Genomic DNA, 12,936 nt, shown 5'->3' on the forward strand with positions numbered 1-12,936 from the left:
AAACTTGGGAATATACTGAGGTATAGAGACCATTGGCTGCCTATATTTAGCAAGTCGCAGGAAAACAAAAACACGATCAAAAAAAGTGCCAAAGAATAAAACAACAAAAGCCACAAAAACATAAAATTAAAATATTTCAGGCAGCACAGATCAGCTACAGGAACATCTGAAGATAAACTGTGACATAATCAAAGATTTAAAGTACCCTAAAGATAAAAGAGGCATATTCTGCAAGTTGTTGGTGTAGCCTATGATAAGAAAAACTGGATCATCTGAGTTCACAATTGCTGTGTTATAGGAATAGCTGATCTATAGGCTAAAGCATTTGTAATAAATTAATCAATTATTAGCTTTTACACGCTTTGTAGATGGTGTCTTATCAGAAAGTGGTTCCCCTTTAAACATAGGCTATACAATCACGAGCCTAATCCGGCAGCCTGTTGGATTCTTTTGAAGTGGAGGACCTGGATTAGCCTATGTCACTGATTTCATTGGATTTCATTCTATTTTATTTTACTTTATTTATCCAGTGACTTTAATCTGGACTCTGAGGTTTTATAGCCTATAGCTCCAGTCAGCCTTATAACTAAACGTAATCCGGCAGCCTGTTGGATTCTTTAAAAAAAACCTTTTGAAGTGGAGGACCAGGTTTATGCCACTTTTTATTTATTTATTTATTTTACTCTATTTTATTTTACTTTATTCATCCAGTGGTGATCTCACTTTAATCTGGACTCTGGGGTTTTACAGCCTATAGCTCCAGTCAGCCTTAAGTAGGCTATCGACTACAATCACGAGCATTATCCGACAGCCTGTTGGATTCTTTAAAAAAAAAAACCTTTTGAAGTGGAAGACCAGGTTTATGCCACTGATCTTATTTTATTTTACTCTATTTTATTTTTGTTTATTTATCCAGTGATGATCTCACTTTAATTTGGATTCTGAGGTTTTACAGCCTATAGCTCCAGTCAGCTTTAAGTAGGACCTATATTATAGGCTACAAGCATGAGTGTAATCCGGCAGCCTGTTGGATTCTTTTTTAAAAACCTTTTAAACTGACTTTATTTTATCTTATTCTAGCTATTTTATTTGACTTTATTCATCCAGTGGTGATCTCACTTTAATCCGGACTCTGAGGTCATAGCCTATAGCTCCAGTCAGCCAACGGGGTTTCTTCCTGTCAAGGTGGTGCACCTGCTCGCATCAGCCCGCCCCCGTGGCCCCCCTCCCCTCTCCTCCCCTCCCTTCCCTTCCTCTCCTCTCACACCACCCCACCTCCCTTCTCCCTCCTTCCTTCCCTCCCCTCCTCCTCCTCCCTCCCCTCCCCTCCCCTCTCCTCCTGCTCGGGGCTTGACTACAGTACCCAAACGGCACCGCGGCACCGCTTGCTCCGCTCCGCTCTCTCTCTCACGCTCGCCGCTGCGCCAGCCAGCCCAGCCAGCCCAGTCCGCCACCTCTCGCTGACTCGCAGAACCAGTTGGTTTGGCCCGGTTTTTTGGTTTGGCACAGCTCAGCTTCTTCTCCTTTTTCTTTTTTTTTTTATCCTGCTGCCTTCTCACTTCACTGTGTGTGAGTCTGCGCACGGCTGCTGTTGTATTGTTGTGTTGTTGCTGCTGCTGCTGCTGCCGCCTCGGTGTCAACCTACACCGACGAAGAGCAGAAGCAGAAGAAGACATATCCCTCCTCCCCTCTCCTCTGTTAGACGGCCTCCTCCTCCTCTAATTTGCCTTCACTTTCCTCCTCCTCGCCGGCACCATTGGCTTCTGCGCGGTGCCACTCAGTTTTTTCTTTTTTTTCTTTTCTTTTCCCAGCCCCGAGTTGAGTTGAGCTGAGCAGCAGCAGCAACAGCTCGGAAACATCTGGCCGCCGCAGCAGAGTCCCCTCTCTCCGCCTTGCCTGCCTTGCTCTGCTCTGCTCGCCTCGGCAGCCTGTTATGGAAATTAGTCCAAAGTCAATCTAGTTTTGTCTCGGAAAGGACAAACGGAAGAAGACTAAGAAGCAAAAAGAAGAGGGAGAAGAACAAGAACAAGAAGAAGGAGAGAGAGGAGAGAGGACGGTCGGGTGGTGGATTTGACTTGACTTGACGGAGGAACCGGCGGTGTGGGGGAAGAAAGACGTTGGACCTTGTTGTCTGTAAGTGCTGCTTGTTAATACCAGAGTCCGATTAAAAGGAGGCTCAGGAGAGAGAAGGGGAAAGAGGGTGGGTTACGGAGAGGGAGAGAGGGAGAGAGGGGGGGAGAAAAAGTAAGCTAAACCTTCCTTAGCATGACTAGTGTGTCCTGTCTCCTGTCCACGCGTTTTAATAGTTGCCATGTTAACGCTTCTGTTCGTTCTGTCCGCGAGGTGTTCTAACCATAACGACTGTTGTCATAGCACCGGGGCCTTCGATACAACAACTGTAAATAAATAGCTTCAATGTTGTTCGCGTTTACTTTTGTTAGCAGCAGCAGCGATCGGGGGCTATACAAGCTAGTAGTAGCTGCGTGGGTCACTGTGTCTTTCTCTTCTTGCGTGTCGGTGTGTGTGATTGTTTGTGGTGGTGGTGGTGGTGGTGTCTTCCGCTTAAGAAATTGATTACGCTCCTCTTTTGTGTGTAGCCTATGTGTGTGTGTTTGTTTCGGACACAGTGAGTCGTCGGACAAGCTCAAGTTGACGTCACTTTGACTTTTATGTTAATTTCATCTCCACCACCACCGACAATAACAACAACACTACTAGGCTACGACACCGGACAATTGTTGATGATTTAATATAGGCTAAGCTGCTTTAAAAAAAAAAAAAAAAAAGTTAAACTTCTTGCGGTTTCGCCTGGATTTATAATCAAACTAATCGATTCACATCATCGGTTAGTGGTTCGTGAGACGTGTAGCATAAATTAGCCTAACGTTACTATTTCACGTGAAACAGACAGGTAAGTTAGCCTCTAAACAACTACAACAAAATGTCTCACACAGGTGAACAGAAAATGAAATAGCCTAGTAGTGCATCACCAGTGTCGAGCAGCGAACCTCAGTAATAAATGATGCAAACTGAAACTCCAGTTGTGAAGTTAATCTAAGTTAAAGTTGGATCATTTGAAAGCAGGGTTTATTGATATTATTAGCCTATAATTTTTTTATTAAAGATTACAGAGGTTGAAATGAAGCAGAATGAACACATCCAAAGTAAATTTTATAATCAGTATAGAGCAAAAATGATGGCAAGATTACGAACAAATGTTTGTAATTAACTTAGAAATGTTATAAATTGATAAAACGCTAACTACTTCTATTATTATTATTCCGTCAACACAGTGCTATAAATGTGCTGTATACGTGCTTGAAACTTTATTTAAAGGGTTAAACAACCAGCCGACACTTTAAAGTAAATGTAGTTTGGTTTCTGCACTAGCCTGTAGTTTTTTTTGTGTTTTTTTTTTAACATATCAAATAGCTGGGAATTCACGCGCTCCTGACGTGCACGCTTTCAACCAAAACGAAAGCGAAATAATGCAGTTGTAAGAAGTTTCTCCCCGGATTATTAAAGGCTTGTATAGCCTTTGTTTAGGATTTGCACTCATTAGTTTCTTTCTTTCTGACTTGTTCCCATTGTCTCCTCATTTCATTTTTTTTGTTCCTGTCAGTTGTCCGAAGGGTTAACCCCCCCCTTCTCTCCAAAAAAAAGGAAGGAGGGGTGAACGATAGATGAATGAATGAATGAGTGAGTGAGTGAGTGAATGCAAGAAGAGGCAGCGGCGCTGAACCGTAAAGAAGTGGAAAACAATATCAGCTGCGTATGTCTGTCAGTTGCAAATGTGCTGTGTTGGCCTTTGTTTATGGTCACTGGAAGGAGACCTAGAGACAGAGGAGGCTTTAAACATTTCACAACACCAGAAAGAAAAGTTTTTTTGTTTTTTTTTTACAACCAGAACCTCTGTTTAGTATTTTTGTGTAAACTTTCCCTTGTTTTTTGTTTGTTTGTTTTGTTTTTGGGTTGGAGTGGGTGGTTGTGGTTGCATGATCCTTTCTGATTCTCCAAAAAAAAAAATATATATATAAGAAATGAAGAAGGAAAAAAAAAATCAGCATCCCACTGCATTTAACAGGGCTGTGTGTTTTTTTTCCCAGAGAGAGAGAGAGAGATAGAGAGAGAAAGGGGGAGAAAAAAAGAGGGGAGGAGAGGGGGGAGAAAGAGAGAAAGAGAGACAAAGTTGCGTGGTGTTGGTAGAATGAAAGAGGAGTCTGGTGGCAGGAGTGTAGAGGAGGCAGCATATGGCTGTAGAAAGAGCACAGCTGGAGGTAGCATCTCCATCTGAGGATGATGTCAGAGCAGCTGACAGGCTGCCATCCACCCCACCTCCTCCTCCTCCTCCTCCTCCTCCTCCTCCATCCCTCCACCGCCTCCACCCCTCCCCAGTCCTTTATTGTGAGTCTCAGCGGCAGCCTGGGAGAGTTAGTGCTGTGTATGTGTGTGTGTGTGTGTGTGTGTGTTTGTGGCTGCCGATCAGCGCCAGTTAGGAGGAGGAGGGAGGGAGGGAGGGAAGGGAGGGAGGAGGAGGGAGGTGGTATCTCGTTCCCCCTCCAACATCTCCTCCACTTTGCATCTGTCCCTCGCAGTTTGAACAGCGTGTTTTTTTTTTTTTTTTGCTTTGCCTGCCTGCCTGCCTCCCTCTTCTTCTTCTTCTTCTTCTCCTCTTCTACCCACTCATTGATTCAGAGAGAGAGAGAGAGCGAGAGAGCGAGGAAGAGAAAAAACAAGAAAAGAAGAGAGGGAGTGAGAGAGAGAGAGAGAGAGAGAGAGGGAGAGAGATACACAGATCCTTTCTCAGCCAGCCACAGAGAGCCCAGCTATTCTGCTACAGTGGAGTTAATCAAGTTGATGCATACTGCTGCAGGTACCGTTCTCTCTCTATGTTTGTGTGTGCGTTTATGTATGTTTGTGTGTGTGTGCATGAGACAAGACTGAGTAGAGTAGGAGAGTCCGGGGTATAGTATAGTAGAGTAGTTATTTTATTTTGTTTTTGTTGTTGTGGGGATCTCCGCCGGTGTGTGTCAGAGAGTCAGTGTATGTGTTTGTGTGTTTGTGTGTGAGCGCTGCTTGCTTGCTGCTGCTGTGTGAGTGCCTGAGTAGTAAACTCGTGTCGGTGCTGCTGCTGCTGCTGCTGCTGCTGCTGCTGCTGCCTGTCTGAGGGGTAATTGCTGTCCGGGAAACAACACTCTGCTGTGTTTTCTTTAAGTTTGTAGAGAGCTGCATTTAAAAAAAACTCAGCTGTCTGTCGTTTTTCTTCTTTTCTGCCCGTGCTGCTGTCAGGATTTTTTAGTTTGGATCATCGGTAATTGAAACTTTCATCATTTCATCATTTCATTTAGTTCATTCTTTTAAACAAATATATTCAAAGTAGTGCTTTTTTTCTTGCTAAACATTAATTAAAAAACAGATTTAGTCATTTTAATGTGCGTCAAATTTACTCACAGAGAAGATAAACCCATTTTTCACTTAGATAAATAACCAAAAAAAACTGAGCAGTTGTTTAATCCTCACCATCTAACCCGATTTTTTTCTTTCAGTTCAGTCCAACTTGTTGTAAAAAATCACTTGAAAGCATGTGCGGTCTCCTCTACCCACTTTTTTTTCTCTTTTTTTTCTTTCCACCACCTCCTGTCGGCTGGAGTAGAGGAGACTAATTTAGAAGTTGCAGATTTGAGCTGCCTGAATTGGCTAGACAGCTGTAATCGCACTCCCTCCTAGTCTTAATCTCTTTATCTGGCTAGCAGCTGCCATATGGCCCCCGTCAGCTGGATCAGATGTGGGTAAAGCCTCTCCCTCCCCGGCCGTCCCAGCCTCTCCCTCTCTCCCTCACCCTCTCTCCCTCTCTCTGTGTGTCTCTCCTTCTTTCTCAGACCCCTGCCTGGGCTGGGTGACGGCCGTCGGAGGGGCCGGGTGGGTGGGTCGGTGGGTGGGTGGGTGACGGCCGGCTGCTGCTGCTGCTGCTGCCACCGCCACCACCACTGCCGCCGACGGCTCCCTCCCCACCGCCACTGCCGCCGCCGCCGTCTTTATTTTTAGCCATCTTTAAGGATTAGGATTGATGCTGTGACGAGCAGGGCACTTACAGTGATTGTATTGTAAATCTTCTCTTCTGGGTGGTGGTGGTGGTGGTGAGGGGTGAAGGGGTGAAGAGAGGGAGTGGGGGGGGGGTTTGAGGAGGAAGAGGGCAGTTTTCTACGGTGGGGCGGATGTGCAGGGGTGTGTTTTTTCTTTCCTTGTAAGATTCAGAACGAAGCATGTGAGTGACGGATGGTGTGTGTGTGTGTGTGTGTGTGTGGGGAAGGAGGAGGTTTGGCTGGACAGAAGAGTGGGGGGTGGGAGGGAGGGAGGGAGGGAGGGAGTGGTGTTGGTGTTGGTGAGGGGTGGGGGTGTGGAGAGGTGGGAGGTGGTACACCCTTGTCCCCGTAAGCCCCCTCATTAAAAGCAGTCTGTACGAGCTGTAGGGCGACACACACACACACACATATACACACACACACTGACTGACTGACACAAACACACACACAGCTTCACACACGCTGACATTCTTGGTTTAGCTTCATTCAAATGAGGTGATTTAACTGCTTTGGTTAACACAGTGCAGAGCGGGACCCATGTATTTTCTCAGGCAGGACAAATCGACTTGGTTAACAGGTGGGACTTAATGATTTTACAGATTTCATTCTCGTTATCGGCGGCTGCCATCTGAAATTTTGCCTAATTAGTTGTTCATTTTTTAATCGAATAGATCCGTTTCTCGCTTTCCCCTCCCTCCTCCTCGCTCTCTTTCTCTTTTAGCTGCTACACCTGATGATCATTGCTTTGCTGCAAGTTTTTCTGTCTTGTTTCCTTCTTCTCCCACTGGTCTAATCTTACACCTAAAGCCGGTGTTCGCAGGTTAAACAAGGGACAAGCTGTTTTGTTTTCAACAGTGCTATTTCAATTGGGCAGTTTTCCTGCTCGACTTAGCCTGTGGAGGTGGTTGGTAGGTAGGCTGGTACTAAGTGTGTGTGTGTGTTGTGTGTGTATGTGAGTTGTGTGTACGTGAGGACAGTGTGTGCAGCTGAAAGCCGGTTACCTAAAAGGGCTGTGCCAGGCCAGGCCAAAGTGGGTTAATAAAAATAACCAGCGTAGGAGCAGCGACAATCCAGGAGTGCAGGCAGAGGAGTTAGAGAGATACAGAGAGAGAGAGAGAGAGAGAGAGAGAGAACGGAGAGACAGAGTGGAAGAATCTGTCGCTGGTGGTTTTACGATCACTGGTTAAGTCTTTATCTGGGTAAAAAAAAAGAAAAAAAATGCAACAGTGATCACTTTTTAAATTCAGTTTTTAATTGTTATCGTTGTCAATTTCTTCATTTGATTCCTTTTATTTCTATTCATCTTAAATCGAGTCAATAAGGAGAGAAATTAAATGAAGATGTTGCGTCTTTGTATGAAGGAATGTGTGCACGACTTCACAGTTACCTGCTGCTGGGCGGTTGTTGAATTAGAGCGGAAATATTTTATGTTGATGTGATGTGATTAACGAGTTAAAGAAAAAAAAAATCATTACACATATAAACTGGTTTTAAATAGGCTATATATGGTGCGTCTTCTGTTGAGTTTTTTATTTTATTTTAATCGACTTATTTTGCGTTTTAAAGTGTTTATTAATGTGCCTTCTCTTTGCGTTTCTGTTTTTACCAACCGGCTTTCTTCTGATGCGATTCTTTTCTTTCTTTTCTTTTTTCCTTTTTTGTTTTAATTGGCAATACAGGGTGATTTTGTTTGCAGAAATTGTGTGAACACAAACGCCAAAGTGATAAAAAACAATGTGATCTCAACGCTTGAATTATAACGCAGACAGAGAACCTCTCTGTTTTTAATGTCTGTCAATTTTTTTGCTTTTCATCCTACAAGTCTGTTTTTTTCTTGTGTATTTAGCTTCTTTTTATTTAACAGTTTTTTTTTAAAAACCTTAGAAAACGTATTCATCATAGACACTGACACTTTAACGAGACCTAACTTTGACTCTGCGTCTGTGTTTGTGTTTGCTGCAGGTTATGAGGACGGCAGGATGGAGTTCCCAGACCACAGCAGACATTTACTCCAGTGTCTGAGTGAACAGCGGCACCAGGGCTTCCTGTGTGACTCTACGGTGCTGGTGGGCGATGCCCAGTTCCGCGCCCACCGTGCGGTGTTGGCGTCCTGCAGCATGTACTTTCACCTCTTCTACAAGGACCAGTTGGACAAGAGAGATGTGGTGCATCTCAACAGCGACATTGTCACGGCGCCGGCCTTTTCCCTGCTCCTGGAGTTCATGTACGAGGGCAAGCTGCAGTTCCAGGACCTTCCCGTGGAGGACGTGCTGGCCGCGGCCAGCTACTTGCACATGTATGACATTGTCAAGGTGTGTAAGAAGCGTTTGAAGCAGAAGGCCACGGCCGAGGCCGACAGCACGCGCAGAGAGGACGACGGCGGCTCCAGCTGCTCCGACAAGGCCGACAGCCTATCGGACGGCCGGCCCGCCACCGCCGACCTGCTGCACAGTGACGAAGAGGAGGAGGTGAAGGCCGAGGGCGGGGCGCTGTGGATGAGGCTGCCGTCCGCAGACAGATCGGGGACGCCGGCCGTGGCGACGACCAGCCCGGGGCACGGCGAGGCGGAGACGCAGACCGGGGACGGGCTGGGGGAGGGGGCCAAGCTGCTGTCCCCGGCCGGCAGCCCCACCAGCTCCACCGGGTCGCTGTCGCAGCGGTCCCACCGCTCCGTGAGCTCTCGCGGCGGGCACCGGGGTCGGAGGGTGTCGAACGACGCGGCCGACTGCGTCCTGGACCTGTCGGTCAAGCCCATCGCCGGTAGCAACCACAGCAACAACCACCACCACCAGTCGTACTTCAGCGGAGCGGCGACGCCAGACAGCCTCCAGAGCCCGCTGGCCGTGAGGGTGAAGGTGGAGCGGGGCGTGGCCTCCGACGAGGAAGAGGAGCTGGGAGGCGGCGACTACGACATGGAGCACAGCGGCCTCACCAAGGCGACGGTTCCCAGCGCCAACGGCGGCCTGACCCACCACGGGGTCGGGGGCCCTCTGTCGGCCCAGCGGCGGCTCGGCCTGGAGGCGCACCTGTCGGCCCTGCGAGAGGCCTCGCTGGCCTCCGAGCTGGAGCGGGACGAGAAGCCTCCGACCGCGGCGGACGACGAGGACATACTGGGCGGCGAGAACGAGCGCGCCCAGGCGGAGGCGGCGAGCATGGATAACTCCCTGCTGCCCTACGTCTCCAACATGCTGTCGGCGCAGCACACCCAGATCTTCATGTGCCCGCTGTGCAACAAGGTTTTCCCCTCGCCGCACATCCTGCAGCTCCACCTCAGCTCCCACTTCCGGGAGCAGGAGGGCATCCGCTCGAAGCCCGCCGGAGACGTCAACGTGCCCACCTGCACCATCTGCAGCAAGACCTTCTCCTGCATGTACACGCTGAAGCGCCACGAGCGGACACACTCTGGCGAGAAACCCTACACCTGCACCACATGCGGCAAGAGCTTCCAGTACTCACACAACCTCAGCCGCCACGCGGTGGTGCACACGCGCGAGAAGCCGCACGCTTGCAAGTGGTGCGAGCGGCGCTTCACGCAGTCCGGGGACCTCTACCGACACATCCGCAAGTTCCATTGTGAACTGGTCAACTCGCTGTCAGTGAAGAGCGAACCGCTGGCGCTGCCCAATGTCAGGGATTGGGCGATCGAGGACAGCTCCCAGGAACTGTGGAAGTAGAAACAGTAGAAACTGCTGCGTTCGATGAAAAGAGGGGGAGAAGGAGCGGGAGACAGGAGGAGAGACACGGGGGGAGGAGGTGGAGGAGGGAGGTGGCAAAGTTTGATATTCGGGGTTTAAGTGAGTCATGTTCTTGTGTGTCGCAAAATCTCATTCAATTGCACTTTAATAGCACATGAAAATGTTACTACTGAGTTTTTTTTGTTGTTGTTCTTGTTGTTGTTTGGGGTAATTTTTTTGTTTTTATTCTAGTTTTATTCTGAACTCTCATTTTTATTTGGCGTTAAGTTCTGTTTGGTGGTTTTTCATTGCGTCTTGTAAGGACATGATGGGTCCCAGTGAGAATGTCTTTCTGCCTTTCTGAAGAGTTTTCACTCCCGTTTGTGTTTCATCTCAGACTTAAAAAAAAAAAACACACACACTCCACCGCCGGCCAGCGTGTCGGTCCCAGTCCCACAGACAGACAGACGGCAACAAACACCACTGCAGGAGTTCAGGTCGAACACACTGAAGTGAAACAAACAAAAAGAAAAAAAAAACACAGAAAAAAAGCATTACAACAATACACTAAACGGGTACTGTGATCACCACAAGTCGATACCGCCACACACACACACACACATACAGTTTGAAGAAGTGTGTGCGTGCGTGGGAGCGTGCGTGTGCGTGCGTGCAATACTGCACTACTCTGGCAAAAATTTCACCTGACGTGCGCGAGTGTGTATGAGTGAGTTTTTTTTTTTTTTTTTGTGTAGTGTATTAATTTTATTTCCTACTGGCATGGAGGTGTCGTTGGCGAAGCGCTCCCCGCTTCTCTTGTTAAGCTCTTTGGTGTTTGTGTGTGTTGAGGGGAAAAGCTGACTGACTGACAGACAAACTGATGGCACTCATGCAATGCACAGCCTCCTTTTTTCACTTCCAATCAATTTGAAGTATTTTCTAAAAATGAAAAGACCTTTACAAATTATTATTATAATTATTATTATTATTATTGTTATTAATAGAATTTTTTCTTAAATCTAGCTGGCAGTCTTTAAAACATCTCTTGTTGAAAAGGTATTTAATTTAAGGTTGTTGTATATTGTTCTGCTATAGTTTTAAAACTTTAATCCTTTACCATTTTTTAAATTAATGACTATTATTATTATTATTATTATTATTATTATTATTATTTTGTTACTTTTTTTGTAATGGGACCTGCTGTTGTTGCATGACGTCCAAACCTGTATATTTTAAAATAAAATGTGAATTTGCTGTATTACTGTACACATTGTAATTGATCAAATATTTGACAATGGGCTTTCCTTTTTTTCTTTTCTTTGTGAATACTACTCCAGGGTGCAGTCTGTTGAAAAACTGAATATTATTCTCGCGACTGTGGAAAAAAATGCATGAAAATTTGATTTTGTCTTAAAAAAAAAAACCTTTAAGTTGTGTTTTTTTTTGCATCAGGGGGGAAAATGTTTGAACGTAACACTTTTGACAGTGAAAAGTTGGATTTTTTTATTTTATTTTTTACAATTTTTTTCCCCCCTACTCGTTGTTGTAGGTCTGTCGCTGGGCTCCGAGAAGAATGTTACCGAATGTGTTTTTCCGTCGGATGTTGAAGCGAAACGATGAAGCATTTGAAGCCTGTGTCTATATGCACTGATCTCTCTGCTGTGTGTGTGTGTGTGTGTGTGTGTGACTTGGTTATTACCAGTCAATTTAACCTACTGAAGACCTACGTCCACCCAGCACTTCCTCCTCCTCCTCCTCCTCCTCCTCCTCAGGCGTTACATTTCTCCACTGCTGCATGTTTGTTTTCCACCTCTCACGTCTCTGTCCTCTCCAGCTCTAAGACGCGGTCGAGCCATTTCTTAATTACGTCTGCTCACTGGGCACTTACTTCAGGGCTGCTGGGCGCAGTTGTGTGGTTCTGGCTCGGCTACAGGGTGAAGGATACAGGGAGAGAGGAAGAGGAGAAGCTGAAACCGAGCTGTCCTGCTGAAAGTTGAAGGGTCAGATATCTTTGTCACACTGTTGCATCACATCGGGCCGAGCCGTGCCGAGCGAGGGCCGTGCTGCTGATTCAGTACAGTAAAACCATCCAGCCTGGCGCAGTGTCGTCCCGATGAGATGTGTGTGAGTGTTTGTGTGTGTGTGAGTGTGTGTTTTCCACTTCTAACGTAACCCCTTACTTTGAGATAGATGGGATTGGCATGGCCTGAATGCACCTTTTTAAGCTAAAAAGACGTGAAATCAAGATTTTTGCTGAAAAGATGCCTTTATTAAAAGAACATTTCTGACGCTATGGAAGTATTTGATACTGTAGAGCATTGAGAAATAGTTGTTTAAAAAAAAAAACGTGTATAAATTCAAGGAATTTATCAGAAAATGATGTCTTATTATATTTTGCTCATGTGATTGGGAAAACTCCTTTTTTTATTTTCTATGTGAATGTTATGTTTGGGGTTCGGGGAGCTACATCATCATCGGTTTAATATTTTTTCACTTCTTCTTTTTTTTTTCTGCTGTACCCGAATTTTTATTTTTGTGATATTCAAAATAATGGTCAAGCGTTTATACAATCCAAACATATTCAACGTAGAGATACTGAAAAAGTGAAAGCTCCACATTTCCCCTCTCACTCAGACATCTGTGTGCATGTGTGTACAAGTGTGTATGTACAAGTGTGTGTGTGTGTGTGTGTGCCCCCACTGATATGCATGTGGTGGGTGAGGTGGCTGTATGTGCCTCCCTGTCATCTGGTGGCACCTACAGGCTTTGCCAGTGCAACAGTGTGGGTGACATTGCGGCAGTTTGCACCGCATCGTCTCGTCTCTCTCTCTTTCTTTCTCTCTGTTTTTTTTTTTTTTTTCCTCTTTCCCTCGAAACGTTATTTCTTCACTGGCAGCATCTCTGCATATGGGCTCACTCCATCCTGCTGTTGTTTTCATCATTACTGCTGTTTTTCTCTTCCGTTCTGTTCCTCTGGTTGTACTTGACCGCCTTAAACTGCTGTAGTCCGGGCTGTTTTTCTTTTTTTTTTAGATTTTATTTTATTCTATTATTTTATTTCCTAATGTGTGAGTGAAGGGTGGAGTTGTGGGAGTGATGTCATCCTGCTCACGACGCTGTGAAGTAACCACCCTGATGAGACATCTTCATTTTTTTTTTTTTTTTTTTTTGCTGTGCTT

At 45.9% G+C, this 12,936-nt stretch overlaps 1 protein-coding gene across 1 annotated transcript; it reads left to right on the top strand.

Annotated features, from left to right (window-relative positions):
* The first annotated feature begins 1,952 nt into the window (after window positions 1–1,952).
* Window positions 1,953–10,202, top strand: zbtb18 (zinc finger and BTB domain containing 18). The gene is made up of 2 exons (XM_083987593.1): window positions 1,953–2,133; window positions 8,046–10,202. The coding sequence occupies exon 2, from the start codon at window positions 8,063–8,065 to the stop codon at window positions 9,755–9,757; it is 1,695 nt and encodes a 564-aa protein (XP_083843719.1). The 5' UTR covers window positions 1,953–2,133; window positions 8,046–8,062; the 3' UTR covers window positions 9,758–10,202.
* The last annotated feature ends 2,734 nt before the right edge of the window (window positions 10,203–12,936 follow it).

This window comes from Trachurus trachurus (assembly GCF_905171665.1).
Source record: "Trachurus trachurus genome assembly, chromosome: 15".
In the NCBI taxonomy this organism is placed as follows: Eukaryota; Metazoa; Chordata; class Actinopteri; order Carangiformes; family Carangidae; genus Trachurus; species Trachurus trachurus.